Here is a 23,496-nt window from a genome sequence, read left to right on the forward strand (position 1 = left end):
TAGCCATGGAACCAAGTGTGCACAGAAGTTTCATGCGGTAGCTGTTCAAATCTTACTATCTTCATTTTGGTGGCACTTTTTTCCAGAAAATATCAAGTTGCTTTGTGGAAAATTAGCTGACACCATGCTGTAGTCAGGTTTGTATTTATAGAGCTTATTGCTGTCTTGGTCGTGTTCCATGGGAGTAGTTCTCTACACTTGAACCTAATATAAATTTATTCTGAACTTTAATCATATAACTTGTTAGCAGTTTTGCCCAAGTTTTTATATTTGGTAAAGATATTTATTTCAACCATGTCACTGATACAGTGTAAAAGATACTAATGTAGAACAAATTAGAATCTGAAAATGCTGGATCCATATTATGATTCTGTAAATGTTATTCACTATATTGATAACATTAAGAGTAAAGGAGAAAAACCATATGATCAACGTAATAGATAAAATAATTTCAATAAAATTAAACAGTCATTCATGATTAATAAATACCTTAGCAAATCACAAATACAAGAGAACCTCTTTAATAGGGTTAAAAGTTACAACAAACAAACTGCTTGATAATGAGATACTAGAGCAGGCATATCAGGAATAACATAATATCAGGAATATGGCATGATGTCTGCTCTCATCATTTAAAAACATTTTTTTTTTCTTTTTGATTTTCTCCCTGTCCTGGAATAATGCAAGCAAAGTCTCATCTTTTTAAATTCAGTATTAGGTGGAGGCCATAGCTAGAGACATCACACACACACAAAATTTAGAAATGAACAAAATTGTCATTATCCACAGATGATATGATTGTCTACATAGAAAACCCATAGAAATTATTGGAGTAAGTAGGAAAGTTTGGCAAGACTGCTATATATAATATCAGCCAATTACATTTCTGTGTATTATCAGCAGCCAAAAACTACAGTTAAAACTGGAGGAACAAAGATATTTAGAGTAGCTTTTAAAAAGTCACATACCTAGGAATAAATCTTAGCAAAAAAAAGTATAATAAAACTTATTGAAAAGGAAAATTCATTGCCAATAAAGATGTTCTATCAAATTGATCTGTAGACTCAATGTGATTTTAATTAAAATCACAGTGTGTTTTTCCTTGGAAATTGGCAAATGGATTTTGAAATGTATACTTAAGTACAAAGGACTTTGAAGAGCCAAATACTGCTCAAGAACCAGGTCAGAGGAAAGGAAGGCATTTGTCCTACCACATGTCAAGGTTGATGACAAATCTTTAGTGCAGAATTGTCCTGGAGATAGACTGACTTGTGGAATGGAAGAAAAAGCCCCAAAGACTCACATATATAAACTTGGTATATGTAATAGAGCTATAGCAGATCAGTGAGGGCAAGAGTAGACAGTTTGGTAAATAGTGCTTGGATAGTCATTTAATATGGAAAAAAAAGAAAATATACACAAATATAAATTCTAGATGGAGCAAACACTTTAAATGTGAAAGTACAAAACTTAAGTACTTTTAAAAGAATATAAAATATCTTTATAGTTTTGAGATAGGGATTTCTTAACAATGGAAATATGATAGGGACAGTGTTTTTTTCATCTAATTCTAATTAACTTGCAGTTGATATGTTAACTTGAATAAGGACTTCTATAGTAAATGTGGCTAAGAATCTGAAAGGTTTATTTTGCTGATATAGTACATTAGGCCTCCAGATGATTGCTTAGCTTTATTCACCCTCCATGACTATGTTAGATTTGAATTATTAGGCCGGGTGCGGTGGCTCACACCTGTAATCGTAGCACTCTGGGAGGCCGAGGCAGGCGGATTGCTCAAGGACAGGAGTTCGAAACCAGCCTGAGCAAGAGGGCGACCACGTGTCTACTATAAATAGAAAGAAATTAATTGGCCAACTAATATATATATAGAAAAAATTAGCCAGGCATGGTGGCACATGCCTGTAGTCCCAGCTACTCAGGAGGCTGAGGCAGGAGGATCACTTGAGCCCAGGAGTTTGAGGTTGCTGTGAGTGAGGCTGATGCCACGGCACTCACTCTAGCCTGGGCAACAAAGTGAGACTCTGTCTCAAAAAAAAAAAAAAAAGATTTGAATTATTAGGTAGCCAGAGGGAGAGGAGTATAATAGCAGTTGTCTCTGCAAATGAAGAATTCATACAAGGAATACACTGACAAGTTGAACAAAGATTGAAAATAAAAACTACGACTGTATCTTCCAGGAAGTAAAATTATTAATATATTTAGAAAATATTATTAGTGGTAAATAAAAGTTAACTCTGACCGTGTTTAATCCTTAGAATAAAACTAACTTGGCTTTGAAATCTCACCCCCTATAGATCTGGGACAAATGATCTGGACTGAGACTTTATTAGGTCAGGGCATGGGGCTAGTAACAAGTAACCCCACCCAGAGATCCTCTTGTGCCCTGGGTGGAAAAACACCTTGTCTATCAGGAAATAATTTGGGGTACCTCCTTTTTGTTATGTAGTGACCAGGGGCATTTAACCTACACCTCTGATTTTCAGAGGACCCAGGAGCCATCAGGAAAGACAAGAGCCCTGCCCAGAATTAGTCAGATAGGTGGTAGGGCTGTGGGCTGTAGGGAGCAGTGGTTCTGAAGACTGAGAGTCTGTGCCATCCTCATACCTCCCCACCCCTGCCTAGAGTGCTGACTTGCCCTAGGCAGTGCAGGGTTGCAATGAAAAGCAGCAGCCTGCCTCTTTAACAGGCTGGTCGTAAGCCTGTCTCAACTAGCCTGGAGAGAAGAGGACTAGGGAGCAGGAGATGAGAAACTTTCGGAGGAGCAGGAAAGGCAGTTGCTTGAATACCCATAAGAGGCGTGGAGTTGGGCAAGGGCACCACGGTCCTGCGGTGCGGGCAGACTGTTGGCAGTCCTGACGCTGCAGGTGTCCTCAGCAGAGGCCAGTGGATTTTGCACACCTGGAACAGATTGGCAGATCGAGTGGCTGGAGCAGAGGACTAAAAACCAGCAGGCCATTCTGAGGACACGTGACATCCATCTCTCCTAAAAATACATTTGGAGACCTAAGTAAGAGGGAGTGCCAGCTTGCCAGGTAGGGACCGGTCATCCAGAGAAGAGGGTTCAAATTTAAAAACCTTATCTGGAACTAAAAAGCGGCTAGGCCATGGGGTCACATGGAGTATGTTAGGAATAAGGAAAAAAAGCCAGTGAGAGTCTAGATTCGTGATAATTACCTTCAAAGCCCAGGCTGAGTTGCCAAGCTGATTGCCAAGAATCACCCTAGGAAAACTATGAGACATCTTTCCATAGAGCATTCACCTCTTCCTGCCCTAGTTTAAAAAGCAGATCAAAGAGGAGTTGCTGTTTTAGAAGCAGAGGCTGAGGCTCAGAGTCCGACAAGCCCACCTTGCTTATCCTGCCCCTAACTCCTGAGACAAGTCTTCTCCAGGTCTAAAGCCCTGTAAGCAAATGATGGAGAGACACTTCCACCTGACTCCAAGCACTTGTTCTATCTAATCTATTCTAGATCAGTGATTATTGTGGACAGGTAGGAGCAGTTTTCTAGGGAAGCCATAATCTGTAAAGCTTGAATTAACAAAATAGCAAATAGCTAATGAATTTATGTTGTTTGCCTGGGGTGCGAAGAAAAATAAGGAATATATTTTCAGGTGTTTAATCCCATTTTAAAACTGTTTTTTTTTTTTTGAGACAGAGTCTCACTTTGTTGCCCAGGCTATAGTGAGTGCCGTGGCGTCAGCCTAGCTCACAGCAACCTCAGACTCCTGGGCTCAAGCGATCCTACTGCCTCAGCCTCCTGAGTAGCTGGGACTACAGGCATGTGCCACCATGCCCGGCTAATTTTTTTTTCTATATACATCAGTTGCCAATTAATTTCTTTCTATTTATGATAGAGACGGGGTCTTGCTCTTGCCCAAGCTGGTTTTGAACTCCTGATCTAGAGCAATCTTCCCGCCTCGGCCTCCCAGAGTGCTAGGATTATAGGCGTGAGCCACCGCGCCCGGCCTCATTTTAAAACTTTTTATTGAGGAAAATTTCAAACATGCCTACAAAGTAGAAGAATGTAATGAACGCTCTATAACCATCATTCAGCTTCCTGTAATTTAAAGCAAATCCAAGATATACAATTTTATCTTATTTGTTTTTTTCTAGGACAGAGCTTTTTAATCGACAAAAATTGTATATTTATGAGGTACAACATGGTGTTTTAAAATACACATACCATACATTGTGGAATGGCTAAATTGAGCTGATTCACATATGCATTCCCTCATGTACTTATTTTTCTCGTGAGAGCACATAAATATACTTAGTGATTTTCAAGTATGCAACATGTTATTGACTATAATCACCGTGTTGTACAATAGAGTTCTTGAATTTATTCCTACTAAAAATATGAAATGCTTCATGAATTTGTGTGTCACCCTTGCACAAAGGCCATGCTAATCTTTTTCTATCATCCCATATCAACTTTTAGTATGTGTGCTGCCAAAGCGAGCGCTTGTTTCATCTTTTAAATAACACAATATGTATCTCTAAAACATTAGGACATTCCTCCCACCAAACCACAGTACCATTATCACACATAAATAATAATTTCTTAATTATCATCAAGTATTCAGTTAGTGTTCAATATTCCCTGATTCTCTTATAAATATCATTTAGTAATTAGATCAAAAATGTCATTTAATAATAAGAATCCAAAAGTTTCACATATTGCATTTGGTTTGCATGTCTCTTAAGTCTTTTTTTAATCTCTAGGTTTCCTCTTCCCTTCCCCATTTTTTCTCGCCATTTATTTGTTGAAGAAAACTGGTCATTTGTCCTATAGGATATTCCACAGTCAGGATGTTGCTGGCTGCATTCTCATCATGTCATTTAACATGCTCTTTTACCCCCGAATTTCTTATAGACTGATGTTTATGTGCAGAGGCTTGGCCAGATTTAGGTTTGAATTTTTCAAGCACAAAATACTTCATAGGTACACATACCACAGGCTTACTTCCTGTTACGTCATAGGGCATATGCTATCTGGTTTTCCTTCTTTCTGAAATGTCGAGATTAATTTTGGGGTTTAGTCATTGTCAGTCTGATACATCCATGATAAAGTTGCCTGACAGCCTTTCACCTAATGATTTTAACAGTCATTTTTGAGCATTGTCTATATCCACTATTTCCTTAGTGTAGCACCCCCGTTTCCTTAGGTGCTACAAAATAGTGATATTTCAATTCTGTCATTCCTTCTGCATTTATTACCTGGAATTCTTCTATAAAGAAGAGCTTCTCACTACCTCTTTACAAAAGGATATATATATATATATATATATATATATATATATATAGTCTGTAACATCCTCCAAAGATGATGTATGAACCCATGGATGGGATTTGTTTAAATCTTTTATAGAATTAAGCCCCTCTTTGGTCAGAGAAAGCCCCTTGGTGGTGGCTTCTGTGTCTATTTGACAGGAACCTAGTTGTATTTTTTGGGGGGGGGGTATAATTTTTATGCAATAACTCCATTATCTTTGGCTGCCTTGCTTTATGATGGGAAGAGATATTTCAGGCTTATCTTGTGTATTTCCTGCTCCAGACACAGAGTCAGCTATTTCTCTAAAGGACTGTATTTCAATTTAGCGGGATAATGTCTAGAACTAACAATCTGAATGGTAAGAATCTTCATTGTTACTGGGTTGGCCATTGTTTTTAGTGCTTTTCATTGGAGAGAGCTGAAACCTCCCCCTTTTTAAAAAAAAATACTTCATTAGTTCATACCAGTAGATTTCCAGTTTCATTTTGGATTGTAGGTTTTTTTCCTTAATTTCTTTGATTCTATTTGTATCTCATGGTTCCCAATGGCATCAAAACAATTACCTATTTCCTTTATTCTTATATATATGCGTGTACGATACATACACATATGCACACATACAAATTCTGTTACTAACAATATGATTGTTAAAAAGAGTTTTATATTTCTTTTTAGTTCCTTTTGTTTTTTAATATAACTCATCTGAGACACATACCGTCTAATGTTGTGTTTGATGAAAGTCACTTCCAGTGGTTCCTTTCTGTGTAAACTACTAACTTGTTACACAGATTCATTTGTTTCATTTGCTTTCAAGTTTTAGGATTTCTTTTCTTCCATTTTGATTTAATTTTTTATAGTTATGTAAAGTATTTACATGATTCCAAAATCAAAAATACAAAACAAGGTATAATATATTATATTATTATAATATAATAATATATATAATATAATATCATATATTATTATATAATATAATATATATATGTAGATAGATAGATACAGATGTAAAAATCAAGTTTCCACTCTTGTCCCCTTAGCACTGGTTTCCTCCCTCCCTCGGAGGTAACCATTTTTTATGATGGAATTATTTTGGTTTTGATATAAGCAATACAAAGTTATATCATATTATTTTCTTAGAGAAAAGATACTGTACAACTGCCCTTTTCCACTTAAGACTATATAATCTAATTCCAGTTCTTTTGGTCTCTTGCTCTTTTACCAATTTTGGTTAATTGACTGTTGCAACTCTTAAATGCATACACGTGTGTATGTGTATGTGCTTAGCTTAGAGATGATTCTTTTTACGATTCTGAATTAGTGATAACATTCCCATGGCTCAAAATGTAGATGCATATTAGGGTATATTTTGCAAATTTTAACTCCCACTTTTTAAGCTAGCTGCTCCCTTTCTTTACCCAAATGCAACCACTGTTATTACATGTAAAATGTTTTCGCATAAATGATAGAAATGCTTACATATGGTTCCTGACCTTTTTAAAAATATGTGTCACATTTATTTATTGAACCACTACTTGTCGAACCCCAATTAATGCTGTAGGTGCTGAGGATACAGTAATGAACTAAGCCCTTCTTCTTGACCATTTCTGATGTGAGGGAGGTTGAGCATCTTTTTGCATGCTTAAGACCTATGTATATTTCTTTCTTTGTGACCTTCTCATATCCTTTGCCCATTTTTCTATAGGAAATCGAACTTACCCAATTTTCAGTTGCTCTATTGTAATATCATTAGAAAAACCACCTTTTTCTGTGTAATATGGGTTGAAAATATCTTTTCCAGGTTTACCAAAAGGAAAGATAATTGTTAGAATTTCTAATTCTTTCCACATCATGGGGAATATATTTATTAAAAATCTTTAATAAATGGCACTAGTAAATAGAAAATTCTGTTTTGTTTTTTGATTTGTGTATGCATCTGTATAAACGTCTTTGAAAAAAAGACAGTGGTGAACTAAGAAAGTGTAGTTGTTAAGAGCGCTTGGGTTTGAAATCCCACACTATTCCACTTTTCTGATCTTAGGTAAGTTACAATTTCTTTGAAACTCAACTTGTTCATCTGTTAAATGGATATAATAGGACCTACCTTGTTGGCTTGGTATGATAATTAAATGACATAATCTGCGCTTGTGATTTTAGTTCATTAAATGTCAGGCACTCTTATAAGTACAAAAACTGATGAGCCTAAACAAAAGTGTATAAATGAAATTGTTTTTGTCCTTTAGAAAAGGTCTCTGAATAAGTTTGGCAAGTTTATATTGTCCTTTGAAATTGGAATTTTGGAAAGAGATAGCTAAAATGAAAGTGTTGATCTTAGAAGAACACTGTGTTCTTTTGGAAAATGTGAAAAAAGAAAACTTGTGCCTATATTTAAAGCCTAATATTTCCATTATATTTTACAAGGCTATTTCATAGTTTGGTTAAATTGAAACATGGTTTTTCTTTTTATTGAGACAACAAAGGTGTGCTGGTCTCTGCAAAGCTGGTAGTAAACTTACCTTGACAGAATGTAAACAAGAGGTGACTAGAGGCTGTAAGCTCTGTTATTCCTTCCTTGGTCCCTTGATAATACTTTCCCCATACAGAGGTCTCATTACTTTCTCCTTTTGATCCCTAGACCTTTTCAATCTCTTAGGTAAATATCCAATTTCTATTTCAAGTGTTCTTTACAAGCACTTGTAATCCACAGAATGTCAACAGAAGGGAGCTGTTAAATATTTATTAAAATGTATATTCTTTGGCATCTTGCTCTGTTTATTTGAAGATATATTTCTTCTTCCCCAGCCCCTCTCCCCCATGAACACAGGTTTTGAGTGCCTAGGAAATATCTTTTGGTGTAACATAATCTTTCAGTTGTCTGCCTTAACCTGCTTACTCTGCCCACGTTTTATAATAAGTCATAAATCGGGAATCTTGACTTCTGGTGACATATGGGATTTGTGCTCTACAAATACATTGAAGTATCTCTTTCCTTTTGGAGCTGTGCCAACCTAAATTTTGCCTAAAGGAGAAAGCTGCCTCAGGGGACATACACCTCTTTGGTATTATTTGCTTTGTTTGTTACCTCAGTATGAATTTTCCTGTTTCAGAAAACAGCACATATAATAAGAATTTGCAAGGTAAATAAATTAAGGGAAGTGATTGTTTTAAAAACCACAGAGGTCCTGTAAAGGTTGGTTGGTTGCTTTGTGCCTTTAGAAAAATTTTTTTATATTCCAACTCTTTTCAAAACATATTGATTGCTTAAAATTTTATATATCCTCATTGTCTGGGATATAACCTGCTATTGTGTCATGTTGATACAGCACAATGTGTAGAGCCAGGATTTGAAACTCAAGATGAACTTTGCATTTTAACATAGTAAGTATTCTCAAAGCCAAAGCCCTATTAATGTGACAGTGCCTCACATTCGTTCTACACACTGCTTCTCACCGGGGAAGCAATGCCACCACACCTGACGTACGTGGAAAACGTAAATGACTATAACCGGGAGTGCATGCTGTTATGCTGCGTGACGGAACATTGACCTAAGCAAATACGTGATTTGTAATAGAGTTAGGTACAGCCAGGTTTTAGTAACACGTCATACCGGTGCCAAAGCAAAACTGCATGAGAGCACAGGTGGGGCAGTTAACAGTTCTCAGCAAAACTGACTTCTGTGGGTGATCCAGCTGTTGACAGTTGAAAGCCTTAAATTCTTTGCAATATTGTTTTACTTTTGTGCTTTGGTATTTTGAGTCTTTTAATACCTTAAGTATGTTGCCAAAAATTGTAGTAGGTGAAGGTGTACCATGATCATGAGATGATTGAGAACCATTGACTTAATGTGGTTTAGTGCAGCTGTATGGCTTTGGTGAGCATTTAAATGGTCCAAGCCTCAGCTGCTTCTGCTGGAATATGAGCAGTACCCTGCAAAAACACAACCCATCCGCAGGATAGCTGGAGCCCAATCCAACCGCAAGACTCTAGAGCTAGAGCCGGTCTGGTTTCAAAGGTTGCTGTTTTCCAACTACATTATAGATCCAGAGCTCTTTACAATATTGTACATAATAATAACTTGCATTGGGATTATAAATTAGTGTTTCTACGGCACTTTCACAAACTCTGTATTTTGATTCTTAACATGTCCCTGCGTTATAGGTAAGGTGGGTGGTGGTATATCATCAGTTGTACAGATAAAGAAATTGAGACAAAGAAAGTTTAATTTACATGCCCAAGATCACCTAAACAATCAAATGGTAGGACCTGGGTTCAAATGAGGTTTTCTGAATCCAGAGCCTCTGTTCTTTTCTTGAAATGTAGAATCTTTGTAGATGTTTAGAATAACAAAGAGATACATATTTAAACACAAAGCTTCATATTCTGACATAGAAGACATTTTGATCCAGTCTTTAATGAATACAGTTTTGTTTGTGTCTTTTATGTGATAATTTACAGAGAATTAACACTTGAGAGGGTGTGAAATTCGTATATGGACAGAGAAAGATTTCTCACAGAGATTAGGATATATAAAAGTAAAAAGTTTATTTACTTTCCTGAGAAATGGAGCCCACGTGAAAGAGAGAGTGAGTGAGTGGCCATGGTGCACAAATGAAGGAGTAGAAATGTCCTGCAACTGAGGAAAAGCTGCTTGGAGTTTTAAAAGTAAAAATGGCTTTTTTCCCTGTGCTTTAGCAGGCTGACAACAGAAGGGGCAGCAAAACTGTCCCAGGTGGTCTTTATTTTTCTCTTTTTTCCGTGAGGCCAACTTATCAGAGTCCTTGGAATTTGTTTCTGACTGGAGCGTAGGGCTCTTCAAGGCTGAGGAAACAAAACTCTTGGAGATAAGTTAGGTCACAGGAATTTTAATTAAAACAAAGGGCAGTTGCGCTGTGAATTTCTCTTTCTGTTTGATAGTTTATTTTCCTCTGTTAGATAGGTTATTGGTAAGGCCACCTGTCAACACTGTAGTCCCAAAACATTTATTAAGCACCCATCTGTTGCTGGCTCAGTGCTGGGCACTACTACAAATTAAATTGAACATGGAACTTGCCTTCTAGGCCTTTCTAAGTTTCCAGTTGCATTAACATGAACAAACGAAACTTATTCTCCTTAACCAATCCTAGAGGAAAAAATCATTTTCTCTTCCTGTAATCTCCCTTATCCACCAACTTTATACCAAAGTAGAATATTCCAAAGGATGCAAGAATAATCAAAGGTATAATGTTTTCATGGAAATTATGTGCTTTTCATCAATAACTGTTCTCTGCTTATAAAAACTAAGCTTTTTTGGCTATTTTCCTTCAGGATATGATTGACATAACCCATCTCATTAGAAACAAAATCTCAGAAAGGCTAGGTAGACTACTTGGATCTAATTGTGTATATTAGGACACTGTGTACTCAGCAGGAAAAAACACCTTTAGGAAAGGAGAATAATATTGTCCTTTGCAGTACAGGTATCTTACTATGCTCAGAGCAGTCAGAAAAGAAACAGAAGGGAAATGAGCATACATATTCCATGTCATGTGTCACAGAACAGGAAAGAACCAAAAATTCAACTCTCCAGAAATTCTGTTACTCTGATTGTAAGCAGTCAGAAGCATCTTAGATCATTTAAAAAAGAAGTTAAGTCACCCTGTTGAACTAGCCAAAGCAAATCACAATCAAATTGTTACATTCATTCTGAAAAAGTAGGTGTGGTTTAAAGGGAGGTTTGGAAAGCTCAGAGTCATATTTGCAGAGGGATATTTCTGCTATTCAGCCCATCTTTGCTTCCCTTTGTGTCTTCTCTTGTTACATATTTTTTTGCATAGTCCCCAAATCCTTGTTTCTGGAACCTGAAGTCCTTGTCTGCAGTGTTTCAGATAACATATAGTGTATTAAAAACACTCTTGCTCCAGAGTTGCATTCAAGGATCAATTATTTCCATCAGGCATTCAAACCTACATTATAGTAGAGACGTCTAGGTCTCACCAACCCCATACTGCTACAGCTGGAGCACATTCTACTAATCCAGCTGGAGCACATTCAAGTTCTCAGACAGGACACTTCTCAATATAGAACTCAAGACATTTTTATAGTAGTGAGGAAGGGCTGCTTTCTCCTCCCTCACCAACAAAAATACCAGTGATAAGATAGCCTCATATCTCTTTTGGAGTGTGGGGAGAGATTAGTGGGAGATTTGTGCTCACCATTTTGATGCCTCTCTGCTCCTTAGCAATCCTCACTGCAGGAGGCTTAGGGTAAGAGGTAAGTTTCCTGTGAAACAGGAAGGATGAGGGGTTGGCTCTGATCTGTGCAGCACACCCTGCATTTCATCGGCATTCTCTGTCATTAAGACCACTTCTTTTTAGGTCCAAACAGCTGTGATCTGCTGTCTTCACTTTTCATTTCAATGACTCCATGTCTGTTCTGGCACCCATTGCATCAAATCTCAGTTACTCTTAGAGATAAGGGCGAGCAAAGAATAGTGACCCTGTTCCTAGGTTAAGGTCTGCCATTCCATCATCCTTCCTTCCTCCCAACTGTGTTGAACACTATGAAGGAGGCCTACAGTGCCCAGCTGCCCAAAGTGACATCTTTCTAAACCAAAAGATTCATTTAGCGGTATTTTCTCATCAGTAGATTTTGGCTTTGAAATGTGATGGTTATATAAGCTTTTCTGTTAATGCAGTGCGGTGATAAACTAACATAAGTAGGAAATTTACTGTGCCCCTGAAGTTTGACAATGAATTTTAACTTTTAGAAATCCACCATGAAAATCACTTTAAAATTTTATAAATACAGTTTTAACTTATTACAAACAAAACAAGTAAAACCTCTTGTAAAACAATGAAAATCACCCTAACCTCTTTGCTGTGCAGAGCCAGATTTATTAAGTGATCATCACAGACTATAAATATGTGATCTAAAAGATCAAAAATGAAAAATAATCTCCAATTATCCAAATATATATAGCAAAATCAAATAGTAATATCAGATGATTACATCAAATTATTAAACTTAAAGTAGGAAACCAAGTCATTGGATTTTTAAAAGATGCATAATTTAAAAAGGCATATGACTGGGCTTGGGGCTCTCAGCCTTGTACTTACCTGCTTCTAAGACTCTGGGCTACTTTTAGTTGAAGATGTCTAGGAGCAGGTTAAATCCTTAGCTGTTGAGCTAACCGTATCACCTTCATGTCTGACTCAGCTGTAAGTTATGGTGCTGGTTTATACTTGGCTTCAAATGGCATTCCAGATATGTAGAGAGAACTTTGATTCCTACAGGTGTCTGAATTCAAATCTGAAACTAGGTGGAGGCTACATTATACTATCAGTTATGTAGGAAAAGAGTTTTAAGTGATGCGGTCTCTTTTTATGAGCAGTCCAAGCTCTACTTCTGTTGAAATGGGGATAGGCAAATTTTGGAAATGTAACTGTATAGGTGAATTTTAGGCACTTTGTGTGTTGATTTCAATATCCTAAGCCTATCATTTCATATATAAGATACCTTTGAAGATCTTAAATCTTCACATATATCACAACTAAGATTTTAATTAATATTATGTAACTGAGGAATAATAGTATTTTTAAGACTGTGAAGTCTCATCAAACTTTGGAGGGCAAACATTATTTTCCCTGGTTGTATGAGAGCATCATTTTCATAATGATGAAATCAGATTGCATCAACTTAAGCTGAAATTCTGTGTGTTGCATGGCCAAAGAAACTGGTTTTACTCTCAGATTTAAATGTTAAGATAAAATGAAAAATCATATTCATCTTTCAGGCAGTCACCTGAACTACTAAAGATGAGTTTTGGTTGCAATTTTCAAATTTTATCTTACTAAAGTAAGATTATATTGGTTTCAAAATATCTTACTGATTTTGAATGTCTTTAAGCCCACCTAGCTGAAGAGTTGCACATTCTTGGGTATTTTGTTTATCCAGCTTTCTAATAGCCTCAAAACCAATCATAATAGTTGAAATGCAGTCAATATTTATTGAATAAATGGATTTTTAAAAAAAACTACCTCATTCCAAGATTTCTTAAAAGAAATACTAGGAAAAGGGAATGCCCTCTGCCACAGCATATACCAGTGGTTCTAGAAAATGGAGTCTTTGGACCCTTGGGGGGAGTCCCCAAGTCTCTTTGAGGAGACCAAAAGGTTAAAACAGTTTTCATAATATTAGTAAGACATTTGCCTTTTTTGTGTCATTCACTTGTAAGTGTACAGTGGAGTTTCTAGAGACTAAATGATGTACTTTTATAATGTCAATGGAATGTTTAAAGCACAGTACAAGTTTTTTTTTTGTTTTTTTTTTTTTTGAGACAGAGTCTCGCTTTGTTGCCCAGGCTAGAGTGAGTGCCGTGGCATCAGCCTAGCTCACAGCAACCTCAAACTCCTGGGCTCAAGCAGTCCTGCTGCCTCAGCCTCCTGACTAGCTGTGACTACAGGCATGCGCCACCATGCCCGGCTAATTTTGTCTATATATATATTAGTTGGCCAATTAATTTCTTTCTATTTATAGTAGAGACGGGGTCTTGCTCTTGCTCAGGCTGGTTTTGAACTCCTGACCTTGAGCAATCCGCCCGCCTTGGCCTAGCACAGTACAATTAAATTTAATTTATTGGGATTTATTAGGATAGTCTTTTCATTATTTCTTAATCGAAAAATATTATTTTGATGGAATTGTCCTGGCACTTTCTCCCAGGTCATATGTCATTAAAACAAAGAATACCAATGAATTGTTAAATGACAGAAAAGAAAGGGACATTTCCAAGTCAGAATGTCCCTCCCAAGTTGCTTCATTGTGCCTTATCCACAATTGTTGTTTAAACAAGTTTTGTCTAACACTCTCCCCCATCCTACCCCTTTTCAGGAAGAGATAGTACACTAGTTTAAAAAAATCTCAGGTTGTTCTGGTATCTGATCCCAAGTGAGAGCCACTGGCTGTAGCATTCATCAGACTAGTGTAAAGCCTTGTTAGGGGGAAATAGCACAAATGTTGAGAACCATTTCATTGTTTGCTTTTCTCCAGGGTAATGGAAATAACTTCGTATCTGTTTCTCTGTGAAAACTAGAATATAGCTATGAAGATTGTTCAATAAATAACCATTTTCTAGATCGTCTTTTGAAACTATAATTAGTAAAAGTAAATTATTCATCCAGAAAGTATTAATAGTAGTAGTTTTAAATCTGTAACAACTCAGGAAGATGAGATAGTTTCCCCTGAAATAATTAATAATAACAATAACACTAACTTCCACTTTATTTGGACATTTCCTACCTGCCAGGCACTGGGCTGAATGTTTTGCATCACTGACCAAGTCCCATATATTAAAAAAAAAATTTATATTTGACCACATAATATACATACATGCAGTAGGGGGGAGGTATATTATTGGAACAAATTTTTCATTAACAATATCTACCCTTGCTAGAAGTGTTATTCTATTTCATGTTTTGAAATGCTGGCTATATATAATATTAACCATTAAACTGAGTTCACAAACTACAGTGAATGAGACCCAAAGTTGAATAAACACTGCTCTATATGCATTGTTTCCTGGGGTCCCATCATGGCCATGTGAGATACTGGTATTGTCATTTTCTAAGTAGAAACACTGAGGCTTGGACTCTTTCGCCAGGTAGTGTTCAAGTGTACACAGGAAGCGCAGTCAGCCCTCGGCAAGCTGAGCGCTAAGGCTCTGCAGTTAACATATCCCAGTTCTACCACTCACTAAATTTGTAACCATGGACAAGTTATTCAATAAGAGTGATTAATTTATAGGATTACTTTGAGGATTAAATGAGTGTATGCACATTAAGTAATTAACAGGGTGTAAACTGGAGTAAAACACTCGCTCAGTGTCAGCTGTTAGTATTCACACACTTCATCTTGGCAGAACCCATTTAAAGTTAGCCCAGGGGTGTTTTGTTGTCACATTTGCGAAAGAGTCACATTTTGAAAGGACTCTTGAACTTTTCCTGTCTTCCTTGAAGCATACAGAGCAATGATCAAGGTCTTTTAAAGTGAGATAGAAACCAGAATCAAGCTAAATAAAAGTGTAGCCTATTAAGATTCCTAGAAACATGGGTAAGAGAAGTGTTAGAGCTCTTCTGTCTTATAAGAAAGGGAGCATGGTGACTTCACAGGCCCTATTTGTGAAAGGCATAGAGGACAGGAGACTTACAGTCACAAGTGGCCCAAGATGAGCAAACAAGAAAAATGTCTTCAATGGACCTGGCTGTTTTTATGTAGAGGTTTGAGCTTGAGATATACGTGTATATTTTGGTCACAAAGAATTGGAACATCATTTTATTTTTTATTTTTATATTTTTTGAGACAGAGTCTCTACTGCCCCAGCCTTCCAAGTAGCTGGGACTACGGGCATGCGCCACCATGCTAATTTTTTCTATATATATATTAGTTGGCCAACTAATTTCTTTCTATTTATAGTAGAGACAGGGTCTTGCTCTTGCTCAGGCTGGTTTTGAACTCCTGACCTCGAGCAGTCTGCCCACCTCAGCCTCCCAAAGTGCTAGGATTACAGGCGTGAGCCACCGCGCCTGGCCTGGAACATCATTTTCAAAAACTAAAACTTTAGTATATAGTTTTATATACAAAACTAATAATAAAAGTCATATTTGTAAAAGTTTTTTTTTTTTTTTTTTTTTTAACTTGCAAAAGGTACTATTTGCAATCTGGGTGCCAAAGGATTAATATCTATTATCTACAAAAAATTCTTGTCAAGTGACAGGAAAAAACCCCACAGTGGTATAAATGATAGACAAGTTACAGATGTGCAAATCATTAAGCATAAGAAAAGATATTCTAATTCAGTAGTCAAGGAAAAACAAAGTAGCAATGTAGTATTGCACTTGAATGTCAGACGGACAAACCTTAAAAGTACAAGATCACTCACTGACACCAGTAGCTTTGGTAGAGATGTGGGAAGAAGTGTGACCTCATAGATCGCAGAGGAGACGCGAAATTGTTAAAACCTTGTCCACAGGCAATCTGGGAGCATCTGTGGAAATGTAAAATAGAGATACTTTTTGACCCAGCAACTTTTACCCCTTAGTACTCTTATGCCATAGGAGAGAAAGCATCAGATTTAAATAAGGATATAATGTCCTGAGATGTTTTTGTTACATTATTTGTTTTGGCAAAAAGCCAAAAATGATGAATGCCTTTCATGGCAAATGGCAAAATGAATTTTGATATGTAGTATTCTTACGGAATGTCATACATTCATTACAAGAGTTAGTTTACCATTTGACGTCAACACGTTTCCGTGCAGTATTGAAAAGCAGACTATAGAGAAGTGTGTATAATTAATACTTTATTTCGGAGTATTAAAGTCTGAAAGCCCCTTCATGTGTACATGTGTGTGTGCTCCATATGTCACTATTTGGAAACATGTAGAAAGGTATAGACAGAGAGATCAGCTTTTAAACATGAGTCCTAGAGTACAATGGTGGGGGTGGCAAGAGAGGTGGCAAGCAAAAAAGAACAGAAAGGGGAAAAGACTACATTAAAAACAAAACCAGCATGCATGACATGATACTTATATAAAGTTTACATGTATGTGTACATAAGCCTGAAGGCATTAGAAAGAAGGAAAGATAGGTACGGCTCTATCTATCAACTTGAAGGCGGTGTCCTTGATATGTTATTTAGTGAAAAAGCAATGTGGCCTGTAGGGTAATAGTTCAGTAAGAATATATCTACTTGTATCTGCTTGTTTGTACAAAGAGAAAGGTGTGGGAAGGTGTGCTTATGCTGTCACTCTTGGCATGGACAGATCAGGAGGTGACTAGCTTGTCCTTTATCTGTGGGTTGTTTTGTTTATATGATGTAATATTTTGTAATTTGAAAAATAACCACATACTCTTTTCCCCCATTTAATTGTGTTTACTACCATTAGGTATATGCTTGAGAAGATTGTTTTTCTGGTATATGTTCTTGGTTTTGACATAGAACTTGAATTCCTAAAAATTTAAGGATGAGATTACCAAACTTTGTGAATTAAGAGATTTACCTTTTTTCCTGGAGTGACTATTAATAGAATAATATTTTTATCTTGTCCCCCTGGGAAAATGCTGAAAGCTGTTCATTTGTTTCACATATACATTATGAGCATAATGTGTATAGTCTTCCCGAGTAGATAGATTTGGTTTGGCGAATCACACCATGAACAGAACAACCAAAACAACGCTAGACTTGATAAAAAGTTATCCGTAATGTGGGTGGTGAATAAAATATTTATAATATACAAAGAGCTTCTACAAAGGGAAAAGATAATTTAGTGGGCAGATGATGTCACCAATGACAATGAATGTTTTTATCGTAGGATATTTGTACTTTATAAAAATAACAAAGAATTTTTAAAATTCTTTAAAACTGACGTATAGGTAACAAACTGAACCTTCATTTCCAAGAGACTTTACTCGTCTTGGATATTATTTTTCTTAGTGTAGATTTAGCTGCCAAAAAAAGGTTCTGTTCTATTAATAGTCACTCCAGAAAAAAAGGTGAACTGTATAGCTGTGTAGCCTCAACTTGGAAGACTGGCCCCCGGTTACACAGGGAGGCGGTAGCAAAGTGTGCACTGCTGCTCTGCGTCCCATCCCAAGGTCCTTTTATACCCTCCATGAGAAAGCTGGCCTCCCCAGTTATAACAGTGTTTAGTAAGGTAGATGCATGCCCATACTCAAGACCCAGAGCGTTTAAAGATTTTGGGGATAGTGATCTCTTGAGCTTGTGCTTTTTCCGAACAAGGGGGATTCGAGCACAGCGTTTGTTATCATAATTTGGTTCAATCTGAGGTCTGTTTACAACACTAGGGGAAAATGGTGGGCTAACAAGGGGAGCCATTTGTATCCCAGAGATAAAACAACTGCGAGGAGACTTTTCACTTAAAAACCAGTTATTGTGTTGTCTGGATAGTCATAATGTCATCTGTATGCTTGAAAATAGAATCAGGGCATATCACTGCCAGTCCCTGGTACAGGGTGTTTTCTCTCTGTGTAAAGAGAAAAAGGAAGCATAGAATGCTGGAGAATGACCCTCAGATAAACTCCACGGCTCGAGAACAACTGGGCTGTGCTTTCAGCCCGAGGATTCTGGTTACTGCTCTCTGTTCTGGAGTAACACCACCATCCGGCATCATTAGGGAATTCTCTCTCTCTCTCTCTCTCTCTCTCTCTCTCTCTCTCTCTCTCTCTCTTTTCCTGGTAGAGGGAGTGACATTTTTAAAATGGAAACCTATCCTTTGCAATACAAATTATTTTTTAAAAATTTAATCTGCTACCTAATTTAAACATTTACTTTATTCCCTCTGCTTCTTTAAATATCACTGCAGGAAGATTCAGCATTTTCTTGAAGATTAGGCTGTGGACTGTTATCTTGTTATCTGTTGACTGTAGACTCCTCTACTTGAGCAGGTTTTTGCCCCACCCCCACAATCTTCAAACAATGCGCTCCTTTTGTTTTCAGAAGTAATCACAGAGATTTGTTCTGTCCAGCACAGTAGCCACTGGTCAACAGTATAGTATGGCTTTTGAGTACTTGAAATCTGGCTATGTGACTAAGCAACTAAATTTTTACTTTTATTTAATTTTAATTAATATAAATTGTAAAATGAAGCAGTATAAGATATCCTTCCATTCAATGCAACTTTAAGTCTAGATTTCACATTAACTGTTAAATTTAGTAGCTAAATTGAGATGTGCTCTGAAGTGTAAAATATACACTAGATTTTGAAGACAACATGGAAAAAGTATCTAAAATATCTCTAATTTTTTGTATTGATTAAATGTTGAAATGCTAATATTTTAGATATATTGGGTTGAATAAAACATATTAGTAAAATTAATTCATCTTATTCCTTTATACCTTTTTTAATGTGGTTACTACAAAATCTGAAATTATATATGAAGCTCTCATCGTATGTATGCCTCTGGCTGGGTTTCTCAGCCTTGGCACCATTGACATTTGGGCTAGAGCAGGATGCTCCACAGCATCCCTGACCCAGCTGGTTAGACCAGCTTCCCACCCCGTGCAGGAGCACTTTGCTGTGCCCTGACTGACAGAATCCTCCGGCTTCTAGATCCTTCCATGCTCTGAAATGCTCCCTTAAGAAGAATCTCTCAACTCCTGTTTTAGAATTAATTGTAAGACAGGCCTTTATATTAGCCATCCTAATACAAACTGTCACCAGTAGTGCTAGTCCTGCTTTCTTGAGTAGCATAGAATACACCAGATTCTTTATGAAGGAGATAATGTCTGCTAATAGGCCTTATAAATTCCAGAGTTCATTCTACAAATAAAACTCCTAGTCTATGTTAGCCATTGTCCTAGGCAGCAGGGCTACAGCAGGAGAGCAAACCTGAGTTCTCATGGGGTTTACATCCTGTTGCAGGATTGGGGAGGGTGTGGTCAACAAGCAGGAGCCTGTCACATGTTGCTGTGGGGAAAATGCAGCAGGCAGAGGTGCACAGCAGCTGGGGCTGTGGTCGTTACTCCTGCCATCCCAGGCCCCTCCCCCCGGTGCTCCAAGACCTCTGGGCTGAAAGACCCCTGTGGAGCTCACTGGTCCCCGAACTCCAGCTGCTTTTGTTTCTCTGGGCTCCACACTTCCCTTGCCATTGCTTGTAAGAGGTGCTTTCCACACACCTGTGTGCACCCCTAACCAGTGCTCCTAAGTAGGGGTGTTCAGTAGTGGCACCTGGATCTGAATCCCAGCTCAGCTTGCCCTTGGGGATGCTGTAGCTGCTGTCCTCTCTTCCGGCAGTCTGAGACTGCCCTGTCTGTTTGGCAGCCTTATCACGCTTAGACTGTGGACTTCGACTGTGGTCAGCAGCCCTGAGGTTGTTTACTGCAGTGCGGCTTCTGCCTGGTGCACGGGCTGCGGGCCGCCGTGTCTCTTGCAGCTTCTGATCAGTTTCTTGCACAGTGTCGCCCCTGTGTGTCATTCAGGAGGAAATGACGTGGGCTCCTGATGGCTGCTTGCCTTTCAGAATCCTACCTCTGCTTTCTGGTTGTGTTCAGGACAGATAATTAATGTTGTGCATACTCTGGCCTCCTCCTAAATGAGTAATTATTACATTTTCATAAAACATCACAAAAAAGTCTTGTGCAAATGAGTATAGGGTATTTCTAAGTGGAACTCTCTTGGCTGGCAATCCTGAGACAGTTTCCAAAGTGAGAATAATTACAAAGCTTGGAAGTCTCTTCTGCCTCCAAGAAATGCCTGCAAGATATTTATTACTTTTCTTGCCTTTCTGCTATTCTTGCCTTTAGTTGGAATGGTAGCGCATACCTGTACATATAAGGTAAGCATTCGTTGGGAGGAATGACGGCCCTCAGTGGCTCTTCACAGAGCTTATTTTAGGCTCACAGCTTCCTAGGTATGTTATATTTCTGGTGGGCTTTTTCGCAGACAGGAGATGGAAGATTTAATTTATATGCACCTCTAAAACTGTGTTGTACATGCCAATGGTAAATAGCAGCGGGGATTCTTATCCCTGGTATCCATTATTCCTGTCACAGAGATTGATGGTCTTGGGTTGGGGGGAATGTGATTTAAATGCCATCTGTGGCCACTTCCCCAGCAGCTCGTTTAGATGACAAATCTGCCAAATGAGCAATGTGTGTCCTAAAAAAGAGAAACCAGAAGAATCCCACCATTGGAGGATTTAAAAAACAATATTACTTATTTTAAAACTTAAAAATTTTATTCACTTCTACAATTGAATTAATTTAGAGGTTCTTTAGAAGATAATTTTTGAATATTTTCTTTGGCGTTTTCGTTACACGGCTATGTTTCAGAAGGCACCCGGAAAACTTACGACAGTGTTTTAGAAAGTTGGTCTGGGTGGTTCTCCCACGGCCCCCAGCCCCCGTGGCGCCGCCCTCCTGTCTGTGGAAGTGGGGTTGGCTCCCTGCCTACCCGGCCTGGCTCTGGCGTGCTGCTTATCCAGCCTCGCACCCCTGCCGCTGGCAGCCACCCCCCTCCTGGCTACTCCCAAGCTCCCGCAGAGGCTTTGAAGATGCTGTTTCTAAAGAGGTTAATTTGTTAGAGGTTTTCCAGCATATCCAGAATTGCTACATTTTGTTCAATGCCAGTGTCCTTGGGGAAGTACTAATGCAAGCTTTACTTTAGCTTTTATAGTTTAGCTAGGCTTTTTGATGGCATTTTGTTTACATTATTTAGCAGCTAGAGAATGGTAACTTATGAAGTATCGGAATATGGTGCGTGTGCCTTGAGTCTAACCATAAGTTCAGCTGTGCCAGCACATGAAAGGATGGTGTACCTACCTCTAAGGTGGTCCAAACAGCTGGACCCCAAGGCCTGCGGAGGACTAGGAGAATTCAGACCATAAGAATGCTGAAGACAGAGGAACAGTGGATTTGCTACACAACTTTTCAGAGACCAAAATAGCAATGAACAGGTGCAATCCCAGATTGAGCCTGTTTTGTCCTGTCTGTGATGATGCACATTTTTAAAGTGTCTCTATACCTGTGTGCCTGCAGCTCTCGTATTAATGACAATACTTTTTCCTTCCTAATGTCAATGGAATTAAAATGAACTCTTTGTTTTTCTTTTATTTTTTTCAGAACAAGCTTGCCCTCTCCTATGTTTTCCAGAAATGACTTCAGTATCTGGAGCATCCTAAGAAAATGTATTGGAATGGTAAATAGCTGTCAGTTTGATCATATGGCCTTAAGCAGACGTGTTTAATTGCATATCCTTTAGAAGGGAATCTTAAAGTTTGCATAAAAGCAATGCATAATGTTTATGGAAGCCTTAGAGAATCACAAATCATGAAAAGTCTTAGGTTTTTCTGACAAGAATTTGAACCACTCTTTATGCCATTTATTATGACTTTAATGTGATTTTTCATTTTAAGAAAATAGGAATAGGAAAATGCTATTTTTCTATTGTTACATCACATTTCTATTGCCCCATAAACTTACCCAGAAATTTTTCTCAGAAGGAACAGACCCCCTACCCACACAGTGTAGAATAGAATTTCACTTACACTTCTGTACATAAGATAAGCTTTTGTACTTTGAATTTCTAAGTATAGTATGTTAAATATTTGGAAGATGTCTCTGCTTAGTTATCTGTGCGGGCAGATCTGATTTGGGGGGAGGTGGAGGAGATGGCAATATTTCCTATTGTACAAATCCTTGCATTCCCTTTAAGGTAGTGGCCAGCCCTACCACCTGATGTGAGACTAGAATTCTGAGTAAAGTTCTCTTAACTCTTCCTGGCATGATCTTTAAATACTAAGAATGATGAAAAATTAAAAACATGTGAGTCCTGAGGTGCCAAAGAATCTGCCTGGACATTTACCTTTTCAATTTTACAATTTTGTGTGCAACCTGGGAGTACTTCCAGAACTTTCTCTGCACTGGGATTAAGTTGCCTAATATACATTTCATTCTAATGGTTGAAATCCTGACAACTGCGGATGTGCCTACTTGGGCAGTTTTCCGATGTCTCTGTTCTCTAGGTGGGGTAGTAATCCGAGACTTCCTAAATGTAATTTCCAAGGAGCTGATCCTAGAAACATTAATTTTTAAACAAATGTTTTTTGAATCCTGCATGGAGAGAAATTCAGCTAAACTTTTTGTAGCCTGATAATGTGGGATTTAATCTCAGCTCTGCCACTTCCTGGCTGTGAGACCCTGGGCAAGTTGTCCCTGCCTGTGTAATGTTTCCTCCTTCATAAAGTTATGATCATAATTTGTACCTTAGAGGTATATTAAAAAATAAATAATTTATGTAACATGTCTAGGATAGTCCCTGGTTTAGCATAGTGCTCAGCAAATAGTGGTTCTTATTAACAGTAGTTAATCACAGCTGAGAATCAGAACACCTGAGCTCTAATCCTATTTCAATTATGTTAAGACTCAACAGGACAAAGCAAATGTGTATCAACAAATGTATATAGTCTTTTTTTTTTTTTTTTTGAAACAGAGTCTTGCTTTGTTGATTGGGCTAGAGTGCCGTGGCATCAGTCTAGCTCACAGCAACATCAAACTCCCGGGCTCAACTGATCCTCTGGCCTCAACCTCCCAAATAGCTGGGACTACAGGCATATGCCACCATGCCTGGCTAATTTTTTCTATATATTTTTAGTTGTTTGGCTAATTTCTTTCTATTTTTATAGAGATGGGATCTTGCTCTTGTTCAGGCTGGTCTGGA

General features: G+C 37.8%; 1 protein-coding gene and 1 non-coding gene across 11 annotated transcripts in view; one reads left to right on the plus strand and one right to left on the minus strand.

Moving 5' to 3' along the window:
• Window positions 1-23,496, plus strand: part of OSBPL1A (oxysterol binding protein like 1A) — a 187,755-nt gene that overhangs the window by 134,636 nt on the left and 29,623 nt on the right. For all 10 annotated transcript variants that reach the window (XM_012745965.2, XM_075993584.1, XM_012745966.3 and 7 more), the window contains one exon: window positions 21,900-21,975. In XM_012745965.2, the coding sequence (XP_012601419.1) occupies window positions 21,900-21,975 (76 nt within the window). The remainder of the gene's footprint in view (window positions 1-21,899; window positions 21,976-23,496) is intronic.
• Window positions 4,370-4,481, minus strand: LOC142861771 (U6 spliceosomal RNA). The gene has a single exon (XR_012912923.1). It is a non-coding gene; the product is annotated as a U6 spliceosomal RNA (small nuclear RNA).

This window comes from Microcebus murinus, chromosome 17 (genome assembly GCF_040939455.1).
Source record: "Microcebus murinus isolate Inina chromosome 17, M.murinus_Inina_mat1.0, whole genome shotgun sequence".
NCBI classification, from domain to species: domain Eukaryota; kingdom Metazoa; phylum Chordata; class Mammalia; order Primates; family Cheirogaleidae; genus Microcebus; species Microcebus murinus.